The 11,494-nt window shown below is 40.0% G+C and overlaps 1 protein-coding gene across 2 annotated transcripts in view; it reads left to right on the top strand.

Moving 5' to 3' along the window:
• Window positions 1–11,181, top strand: part of JAML (junction adhesion molecule like) — a 31,230-nt gene extending 20,049 nt beyond the window's left edge. For both annotated transcript variants that reach the window (XM_043995183.1, XM_043995182.1), the window contains 3 exons: window positions 4,256–4,304; window positions 6,469–6,555; window positions 8,882–11,181. In XM_043995183.1, the coding sequence (XP_043851118.1) occupies window positions 4,256–4,304; window positions 6,469–6,555; window positions 8,882–8,995 (250 nt within the window). In that variant the 3' untranslated portion in view covers window positions 8,996–11,181. The remainder of the gene's footprint in view (window positions 1–4,255; window positions 4,305–6,468; window positions 6,556–8,881) is intronic.
• Window positions 11,182–11,494: the final 313 nt, after the last annotated feature.

Below are 11,494 nucleotides of genomic sequence, written 5' to 3' on the forward strand. Positions count from 1 at the left end.
AATTGTTTTCCTGTTTCTGCTCATTCCAATCTGTATTAGTTCATAAAGTCTTCCCAGATTTCTCTGAAATTATCCCCTTAATTTCTTACAGCACAATAGTATTCTGTCATATTCATATATGTATATGACATATACTATTATATGATAATACAATCCACATGCATATGTACATTATGTGCACACATGCATATATGTACGCACCTGTACGGTGTGCATATATATACACACTATGCATGTATACACACACTGTCATAAATATGTGTGTATCTGTATATCTTATTTAGCCATTCCCCAATTGATGGGCATCCCCACTTTCCCAGTTTCCAACTGCCACCACAGAAAAAGCTATATTTTTGTAAATCCTTAAAGTTTGTCTTGCTCAGGACTAGTATCTCCCTTAATCTCCCTTCCCTCTCATCCTCTCTTCTTGTCTTTTTCCTCTTGTTTCCCTTTTGAGTGAAATGTACCCAACTGTGTGTTTATTTTTCTTTCCTTTGACTAGTTCAGTTGAGAGTGAGATTCACATGGTGGCTGTTCCCTCCACTCCTTCTTCCTTGTTTTCATAGACTCCTGCTATTCACACCCCAGTTATGTGAGATGTTTCCCTAACCTTCCTCTCCTTTTTCTTCTCTAGTGTATTCAAGATCATCAAGGCCTAGTAGAAACACTCCCAGGCCTTCTATCTAATTAGACTCCTTCTATGTCCTCTGATGATGATAGGATTCTGAAGAGACACATGTATCATCTTATATTAGAATGTAAACATATCATGGAGTTACAATAAGGATTCCACAAGACCTGGCAGCTACAATGTTGAAGGAAACTGAATTGCATGTGGAAAATTGTAGGGTGATTAACATTGTTAACCTACTCCCTAGCAGGAAAAACCCATTTTGAAAAATATATGCTCTCTTGGTTTTAGTGTTTGATTGCAAGTCTTAGAATACCACAATCTCTGAAAGATCAAAGTTGCAGGCAACCCAAAGTCAGTGGAGAGATGCATGGTGGGTACAAGTAGGTTGTGATCTTATATGATGGTTTATATGCAAGAAAGGTGTAAAGCATATTATTTAAGACAAATATCTTTGTAAAAGAGGGTGAGTCAGTTGTAGTGAGAGCAAGGGGTAAGAGATGGACAACCTGAGCTGAAGGAAGTCTTTATCACAAGAACAAAAATCACTCAGGATAAAGTGTGGATAGGCTGTGGTCTATGTTGATGGAAACCCATGTGGAATCACAGATTAATTGAAATATTGAAGTAATTATTCATCACAGTTATTAATACCAGACTCTTTGTTCTGCCATTTGCCACAGTTATAGGATGTGTGTGCCCCACCCCAAATTCGGTGATGTGTATACAGGGGAGTAATTCTGTATTTCCAGTTATTAACTCCCGTCTAATTTCCAGACCTGCCACTCCAACTACCTAATGCCCATCATTGCTTGGATGTTCCATTGCTGTCTTAAATCCAATGAGGTCATTATCTTTACCCTAAAACAACTTAAAAAAAAAAATTCTGACCATGGCACCACCATTCATTCTGTTTTCCACATTCGAAGTATTGGGCTTCCTATTCTATTATTTTTTGTTTCTATTTTATTTTTAAAAATCTAATCATTTATCAAGTTCTGAAAGAGACAGTTGGCTCAGTGGATAGAGCTCCAGGTGTGGAGTCAGCAAGACTTGAGTTTTAACCCTGCATTGGATACTTAATAACTAATATAACCCTGGACAAGTCCCTTAACTGCTGCAGTCTGCCCCAGTTTCCTAATCTATAAAATGGGTGTATTACTATATTGGCTTAGAGTGAAATGCTCACAGTCTTTGTACAATCCTTGAAAGTGACTTTCCATGTAAATTCCATGAAGGCAGTTGCCATTTTTTGTCTTTAAGTCCCCAGTGCTTTGCATATAGAAGGCAACTGGTAAAAGTTTGTCAAGTTGATGATAGTTCTATTTATAACCAGTAAGTCGCATTTGTAAGAGGAACCACTTTGGATCAGAACTTCTTGTACTCAACATTGTTGTTATTATTATTGCCAAAGTCTTCCCAAACTTCCATATAAATTAGGATTTGAAATGCCTACATTCCAAGGTATTGAAAGTACCATAATTTTTAAACTGGACACAGTCATTAGTTCCTTATCAGTGCTTCGTAGGTCTGCATCCCTCTGTTTGACCAGCTAAGGACAGAACCTTTTTAAAGATCAAGCCTCTGTGTCACTGAAGCAGTTTTCATAGTCAGCATGGTGGTGTGTAAAGATGACTGGATGCGGTCTCAACTCCAGGGTTTGATCACTGGCTCTCACACTGACTAGCTGAGGGATCCAGAGAAAGTCACTTAACCTGTCTATCATCTAGATTTTATCCTCTGTAAAAGAGGTGAGTACTTCTATTCTACCTTCACAGGATGTTTGCAAGGGAAGTACTTTGTAAACTGTAAACCTGTACTTCAAAAAGAGCCAGTCTTATTATTATTACTAGGAAAATAGCCCCTGTCTAGGCCAAGAAGGATTTATCTTGATGTCACCTTCCCCCTCCATGACACATAAACGCCAAAGGGAGAACTGGACAAACATTTGTGTCAGTTGGATTTAACCTCCCAGCTCTGCCACAATCCCTCATTTGTCATACTATCACTACTTCCGTTAGCAAATGACCAGGGTGTGATGCAGACCACCAGAACCCAAGAAACAGATATGGAAGGGGCTTAGGAGTAACAGATAAGCTGACCCTTTAGGTATGGGTATCTAAACAGTTCTGGAGGGGCAGCTGGGTGGCGCAGTGGATAAAACACTGGTCCTGGATTCAGGAGGACCTGAGTTCAAATCCGGCTTCAGACACTTGACACTTACTAGCTGTGTGACCTTGGGCAAGTCACTTAACCCCCATTGTCCCACAAAACAAAACAAAAAAACAAACGAACAAAAATAAATAAACAGTTCTGGAATCATTCTGAGAGGCCATGGGATGTAATAGAGGGGACATTGAATGTAAAGCTGAAAGACCTAGCTCTATGGTAGTAACAGGCAAATCTTTTCCCCACCCTGGGCCTAAAAGGGATGGGGTGGACTCAAATTATCAGGTGCCTTCCAGTTCTAACATTCTGTGTAAGAATTCTGTCTGGGAATCTGGGAGCACTGATGGGTGCATTGTCTTTGCTGTACTTCTGCTGCCATCTGGTGGTCCAACTACATGGCACTGGTCTATTTCCCTTGCAGAGATAAGGCTTGAAAATTAAGGCCTGGATCAGGGAAGGAAAGGAATGAAAGTGATTTTAGTTCACTAAATTTTTATTCTCCTTACACTCAGGCAGAGTAGGTACTTGCCTATTTGGTGAGGTTTTGAGGGGAGGGGGACCAGAGAAGCACCTAAATGCTGTCTCTACTTGAGCCCTTTAACAAGAAATAAAATCTCTATCATTAGAGAAAAGGTTTAATATTAAAATATATGTTCTCCAGGAGTGGCAAAATATTGACCAAAATAATTCATGTTGACATATGAGTGACTAATTTTATAGGATCCTCCTTAATTCCTTAGATAGGAGATTACTGGTTACTATAAAAGGAGGAATACCATCAAAATAAGATGAAGGGATATACTCTGAGAGAGTAATACTCTCATGTATTAGTGGAAAACATTCCTTGCTTCACAATTCTGCTTAGGCTGATCCTGAAAGACATGTACCTCTCCCTGAAGGGGCTTATTCTCCCACTGGAGAAGCCTTACACATATGAAACAACTGACAAATTGATATAATATTTAAGTACCAGAATAAATGATGTAAGCTTGTGGAAGGGGTTAGGTCCATACACACACATTCTTATGACTGATAAGCAAAGCCTAAACAAGCAGGAAATTCCCCCTCCTTAAAGATCTCCAGGGAAATTCCACAGCCTCCCTCCTAGTCTATTTATAACTATCTCTCCCTAAATTATTGGCTATGAAGCTGATCAAATGACAACTAAGACTGAGGAAAAGCATGTATGAAATGGAAGAAAATAAAACAGACCTCCAAGGATTGACATCTCACATTCTACCAAAGGACCTGCATTCTACAGATGCTCTAAGAACATTTAGTATTGGATCCAGGCTAGGTTGGGAGAGTAAGAGATTTGTGAGTAGTATCATGTGTAGGAATAGATAGAACTCCCATCTCTTCTATTCCCTAAGGTTTTCTTCTCCACAAAAGTTCGGTACAGAAATGACCTGATGATGCTTACCTGTTAAATCCCATGACTTATTTACTTTGCAGATCAGAAAGCCACATGGAGAATACTAGTAAGGCTAAGCCAGAGGTACATGTAAGTAGACTCTCTTCTCATCTTATTTCGTTGTCTTCTGAGCTGTCAGAAATTATATAAAGAATTTAGCAGGGGGCTGGGGGGGGGGCAGCTAGGTGGTGCAGTGGATAAAGCACCGGCCCTGCATTCAGGAGGACCTGAGTTCAAATGCGGCCTTAGACACTTGGCACTTACTAGCTGTGTGACCCTGGGCAAATTACTTAATCCTCGTTGCCCTGAAAAAAAAATTAGCTAGAAAGTATTCTGTGCATTTGTGGTAGGGCTGTTGTTCCTCTGTGCACAAAGCTGCTGAGGAGGAAGTGGAGGTTAAAGAGAGCAGGATGTGACAGCAAGACTTCAGATTTTATTTATATATAATACATATGCATATAGGTAGAGATACTGTATACATATACATAGGAGTGTGTGTGTGTGTGTGTGTGTGTCCCTGTGTGTGAATAGAAAAATAGATATATGGCATTTAAAAAGGTTTGAGTGACATAATTTCTGGGTAATTTGATCATTTTATTAGTAATGCCAGCATGTTTATTCATAAAAGGATGGTCATTATGTCATTTACCCATAGCATTTGGCAATCTATTCAAAGAATTTATCTCCCGCCCAACCCTGAGCAGAACACAAGGATTTCCCCACCTGGGTGGGGTCTGAATAAGAAAGTTAGTCCAATCTCATTATTAGTAATGTCCTTCAAGAGACTGAACTTTTAAAATCAGGACCTTAGAAAAAGGGGGGCAACTCTGGATCTCCTCAAATCATTGGTTATTAGTAATCGTTTCTCTTAGAGAGAACTTATACTTCTTCTGTTCCCAAAGTTCCCTTTTCTGCAAAAAGTTCGGTATGAAAACTGTATGTGCATGTGTGTGTGCTTGTATGTATTCATGTGCGCATGTGTTTGGGTTTGAGATACAGCATAGAGCAATGGATAGAGAATCAGTCTCTAAGCCAGGGAGTAGACTAAAGCCCCACATATTCACACTGGCCGTGTGACCCCAGCTGGGAAACTCATTAAATCTCTCAGTAGTACTCTAGGCAACTCTCTAAGACTAAAAGTTACCTAGTAGGTGCTGACCTTCATTGGTAGGAGTTTCCTCATCTGGGAGTTCAATGCAAATGAAGGTATAGCTATCTGTATCTATAAATGTAGGGCAGCTAAGTGCACAGTGAATAGAGTACCAGGCCTGGAGTCAGGAAGACTCATCTTTCTGAGTTCAAATCTGGCCACAGAGGCTCACTAGCTATGTGACCCTAGACAAGTCACTTAACCCTGTTTGCCTCAGTTTTCTCATCTGTAAAATGAGCTGGAGAAGGAAATGGCAAACCACTCCAGTATCTTTGCCAAGAAAACCCCAAATGGGTAAGAGTTGGACATGCCCAAAATGACTAAACGACAACAACAACAAATATATAAATGTAGCTGGATGACTTTAAAAAAAATTTCTCTCCGAGTATTCATTTTTCTTCATATTATGTTGTTTGCTCTATGTGGCCTTAGATAAGGTCCCACAAAAGTCTGAAAATCTGTAGCTGGATGACGTTGTTTTGCCAAATACAAAAAGATAACTTGGATTCTGAAGTGTCACTGATTACCCTCATGAGAGATTTAGCCCTCTAAGAACTGTTCTACTGTGTACGATTCTCTGGAAGGAATCATTTATTGGTTAATAGCACCCTACCATGGCTTTAATTAAAAGAGATTACCCAAGGTGACAAGTGGCTGATCTCCTGCTGGTGTCTAAATACCTGCACATAAACAATGTGTTTGGTTTTTGAAAGACTAGGTTTAGATCCTGAGATAATACTCTTTCCTGACAACTTAATTTTCATGAAGAATGAATAAGGGATGTGGCTAACTCATGTCCTCCAGCTTTCATTATTTCTTTGGCCCTTCCAAGTTGAGTGATAGGGTTAAGTCTTGGGATTTGGTATGTCTTGGATATGGAGGAGTTCTCTGAGATGTGCTTCTTCTTCTTTTTTTTTTTTTTTTGCGGGGCAATGGGGGTTAAGTGACTTGCCCAGGGTCATACAGCTAGTAAGTGTCAAGTGTCTGAGGCCAGATTCGAACTCAGGTACTCCTAAATCCAGGGCTGGTGCTTTATCTACTGCGCCACCTAGCTGCCCCTATGCTTCATTTTTTAGAAACTATTTTACAACATTCTCCTTCTAGGCACACATTTATTCCACAATAACTCCACAGTCTGTGATTGAGGAAGAGGAGTCAAGCAGATCTTCGGAGACCACCTACATGACGATGGTGAGGAAGGAGGCTCTAGATCATTGCTGAGTCATGTGCTAAGTGGTTCTGGAAGGACCAAGGATTTGAGGAGGGTGAAGATTTGGTTATGTTTACCAAGCCAGGGGTAAGGTGGGAATGGTAATGAGGATAAGGGGACAAGATTTGCTTATCTAAGGAGGAGGTTATTCTAATTTACAAAGAGATAACTGGATTAGACAATATTTTCAAACTGGCTCTTGGAGCATATTTAAGAAGTGAAAGCTATATGTCTAAGGGCCCACCCTAGGTGGGACCCAGATTAGGCAATGCCCTGCCTGACAGTATTCATTGAGAACGTGTTACTAGGCAACGTGGTAGCATATTACAAAGAAAATGTAATGGCCTGGGAGGTCAGCCTTGAAGGGGGAAGGGGGAGGGGGATTGGTTCTAATGATGTTATTGAGAAATGTCTTATTGGGCTATTCCTGGGATGTGTCTGTATTAGCAGCTGGACATATTGTGATGAGACCCTCAGAGTAATATTTTGTTGCAAAGGACTCACTTTCCTTTTGGATGAAGGTTTCAATAGGTTTTATCAAGCCTGGTGATTGTACCTTGACTCCTGAATAACAGCATCAAGTTTGATTCTGGTCTTTTTGTCTTCAGTTCCCCTGGGGAGCAGAATACCTAGAGCATCCAGTGGTGTTTCAGGGAAGGAGAGTGGGGCTGGTGGTGAACAGGATGCTATTTGTAGAATAATTATAGTGAATTAAGTCTATAATGAGCAGTGTTTATTCCAGTATGGATAGGGCTTGCTTTTTGTTTCCTAGAATAATGGGGCTTCGTTTTTTCTCTTCATGGCAGCCAGTGAGACGCATGACTTCTGACTGAATTTAGCTAGCACAGATTGTTCCTGAGCAATGCTGAAGTCAGCCAGGAGGGTAGCATTAGCTCCACCTTGGAGTATAAGTTGGAGCCAGTATTTTTCTCACTTCCTGTTATCTACCATTTTTATGAGGTAGTGCAGCAGCTACCAGGCCTCAGCATAAAAAAGTCTCTAATGCAGCTGCATTTCCATTGTAGCTGTGCTCCACCAGCTTGAGTGACATACAGGAAGTCTGAGATGAGTAATGGATGTTGGCGATAATAACCATGATCTTTAAAGCTGATTTCACTGATTTCCTGTTGAATGCCTTATAAAGTACAGAATATAGGAAATGCAATCATTGTCTTATAGGAGATTGATTTCAGAACCTTAGAGGATTCATCTGGAATCTTTTTGAAAAGCTCATTGGCTTCACCACTGAGTTGGTGGACCCCCTTTGACTATATGGCTTTTACTTGCATCTAATTTGACAACTAGGTGGCATAGTGCATGGGTGGCAGTCTGTAGTCAAGAAGACTCATTTTTCTGAGTTCAAATCTGGCCTCAGACACTTATTATCTGGGCAAGTCATTTAGCCTTGTTTGCCTCAATTTCCTCATCTATAAAATGAGCTGGAGAGGGAAATAGCAAGCCACTCCAGTCTCTTTGCCAAGAAAACTCCAAATGGGGTCACAAAGAGCCAGATATGACTGAAAACAACTGAACAACAATTGGACATCAAGGTCTGTCATCTCTACTTCTTGACAGGTATATTTTGTGCTTGAAGTAGTAGTAAGGATGGATTTAATTGATCAAATTGATTGTGAGGCATCCCAAAAGAATTACAAGTCTCAGTGACTCAGTTTCCAAAGTTTTATTAGAATACTGTGAGGCCACAGGGAGAATACCATAGGAGAAAAGAAAAGGTATCTCAAATAGGGGGAAGAAGGATGGTTATATTTATAGTGAGAAAGAGTAGGTTATCTCCTCTTTATCCTAATCTCCTCCTTAAGGAGGTACAGGGGAGGGCTTATCCTAATTTGGAATTCTTGGGGTCCTAAGACAACCCCTGAGGTGGGTACCTTTTTCCTTTGAGGTGTGTTTTGGGGTTTACACATCATAAGGTGAACCTAAGGATGCATTTGGTCTTTTCTGCATATGTTCATAAAGACATGCTTAAACTTGTCAAAACCAGAGCGTCTCTGTGTTTTTGATATCCTTTTACTTAAGATCTGGTTTCTAGGTGTCCTGTCATCTAGGAATATTAATGGCTATTAATGATTAATAGTCCCTGGTTTCTGTTGATAGTATTGGTTGGTAGGCACTGAACCCTGTAGTTACAGTTCTGTTGATAAGAATACAAACCTTAGTTTCTCTGTTAACCCTTTTAGGTACTATTGATAAGGACTCAAGCCTCAGTTTATCTGTTAACCCCTTTTAGCCTCTTCCATCATGCTCCTGACAGATATATTTTGTATCTTCGTTTCCCCTACTTCACAGCTACCAGTGTGGCCTTCCCAGAGAGCAGAGCAGAATAAATCGTCTGAGGTAATGCCAGAAACAAAACAAACTCTTGGAAGAGCACTAGTGAAAGAAGATAATATCTCTCAGTAGCCCTTGATCCCTCATTTTTCCCCAAGGCCCAGCTGCCGTTGATGTCCTGAAGCTCTTCTGTGGTCTTCTCTGTTTGCTGCTTTTGTCTGAGGGTTGAAGATAATGACCTTGATCTGTGATAGAAAGAGACTGTGGTGCTTGGGAGAGACAGTCCTCCAATCAGTAACAGGCCAGAGGCTTAATTCGACAACAAATGCGATCCAGCAGACTGCTTAGAAGTATTGGCTGATGGGGAGCCTACATCAGGTCCTGGGGAAGATAAAAATGACGATGGGGAGCTTGTGTTATGTCTCCAGAGCAAGTGTGTGATCCTTGTTGAGAGCACATCAAACTATTAAAATGGACATTGTTCTTGTAGAGTAAGTTATTGTGAAGAAAGCTAAAACATCACAAATCAGTTCAAAATGTTTGGTTTTATAATGACTAAGAAATTATCTATAAATGGATGTATTCAGAGGAAATCGTTTTTCCTTTTACCCCTCCCTTTTCTACCTCTCCCCTTTTGGCTGAGGACTAGAGGAATATTGGTTAGGAGAAAATGGTGCTGGTGATGAATTCATAGTAGGTAGCTCCTTCACCAACATTATATCCAGGAGAAAAGCCATCCTGCAGCCCACTGTATCATATGAGTGAGATACGGTGTCTGACAGTGTCAATCTGAAAGTAAAGAATCTTGAATTTGGTAGAAAAAGAAGATTTAGAACTTCATGTGTGTGATAAAATGTTTGGGTCTTTAGTATTGCCACTTAGAGATTGAACAAATCTTAGAAATTCTTTGATTTGGAATATCTCTTTCCAACCACCAGAACTGAGCCTTTTCCTAGGCCAGGTCCTCCTAGCCTCCCAGGCTATACGTGTAAGTGTGTATTATCTTTAAGGTTCCAGAATTATTCTGTCACCTCACATCCTTATTGCCACTTAATCCAAGCTCAGCTTCCCCTGAACTCCCCTGGCCACTAGGTGTATTTAGCCATTTTATTTGGTCTTCTTGCTTCTATTCCTAGCTCAGATAGAATGCCTTTGGCTTAATCTGCCACTGATACTAGCAGTATGACCCTGGGCAAGTCACTTAACCTCTGAGTTTGCCTCAGTTTCCTCAACTATAAGATGGGAATAATAAAAGCACCTACCTCCCAGGTTTCTAGTGAGGATCAAATGAGATAATAATTATAGTCCCCTTAGCACAGTGCCCAGCACATAGGAAGCACCATCTAAATGTTAGCCAATGTTATTATTATTAGCTCACCTGAATCTTTAAGCCTCTGCTTTATTGTAGAACCGATTCCTTTTTCTTCTGTTCCCTTGCAAAGGACAATATTCACCTTTCATCTCTTATTCATTTGGGACCAAGAGACAACCAGCCTTTCCCTCTCATAGCAATTAGCTTTAAAAAATAACATAAACCAATAATCCTTTAAAATAGATACCTTGAATGCAATAGTCTGATCACACTATAAAAGTCGCCTATGTGGGAATGTATAATGGTATTGGTGGTGTTTATTCTTTCTCTCTTTATGGGGAGGGAAAGTAAGGGTTTAATTTTTGGCCTGTAGATAATACTTTCTAGAATTAATAGGTATGTCCCTTCCCCAGGATAGCATATGCATAGAATAATGGCATTTAGGATATAGGGGCAGATGGATGCACATAAGTGCAAATTTCTTATGTTGTCATTTAAAACCCTTGTTATTTTTCCAGCATTTTCTCATACTATTCTCCTCTATGTATTCTGTTCTATCCAAACTGGATCAGTCTCCATCCCCTGTATGTTTTCAGTAATTTCTTGCCACAGTGGCTTTGCCCAAGCTGTTCTCTGTGTCTAACATGCAAAACTTCCTTTCCAAAGCCTTCTGAACTCTTACCTAAAGTCCAACTCAAATGTGACCTCCTCTAGGAAGTCTTGTCTGATTTCCTGCAAGTTAGTAGTATAATTCCCAGCTTGGACCTCATTTTATTTGCATCCCTCTCATGTACTTATTGTGTAATATTCTGTATTATAGTTATTTGTATGTGTGTCATATTCTGCTACTGGACTGTAAGCTCTAAGGGGGCAGGAACCTTTTCTAAACTTTGTATTTTTTGCAATGCCTAAAACAGTGCTCTGTAGACAGAGGCATTCTGCACCTCAGCATCTCTCTGGTTTTAATTTCAGGTTGAAATACTTAATAAATGCTTGTTAAATGGAATTGAATTGAACCATTGGTTTTTTTTTTCCCTTGGGGTCCATCTAAAGAAATTCTTAAGAACAGAGCTGAGTGAGCTAGAGGTGGCACTAGACAGGACAGGCTGTTTTACATAGAAAGTGTAGAAATAACCTTTGGTTCTTAAGCTCCAGAATTCAATTTTGGCATATTCCATGCTAGGTATGGGAGAGAGGATTGTTGATAAAGGTCTCTTTTAGTACCTTAATACTCAGCCTTTGCATAAACACAGGTTGAAAATGAAAGTCCAAGGAATTCTCAATGCAGATTTCCTATAGTCTTATCCTGTGATCACAAG

This window comes from Dromiciops gliroides, chromosome 3 (assembly GCF_019393635.1).
Source record: "Dromiciops gliroides isolate mDroGli1 chromosome 3, mDroGli1.pri, whole genome shotgun sequence".
NCBI lineage: Eukaryota > Metazoa > Chordata > Mammalia > Microbiotheria > Microbiotheriidae > Dromiciops > Dromiciops gliroides.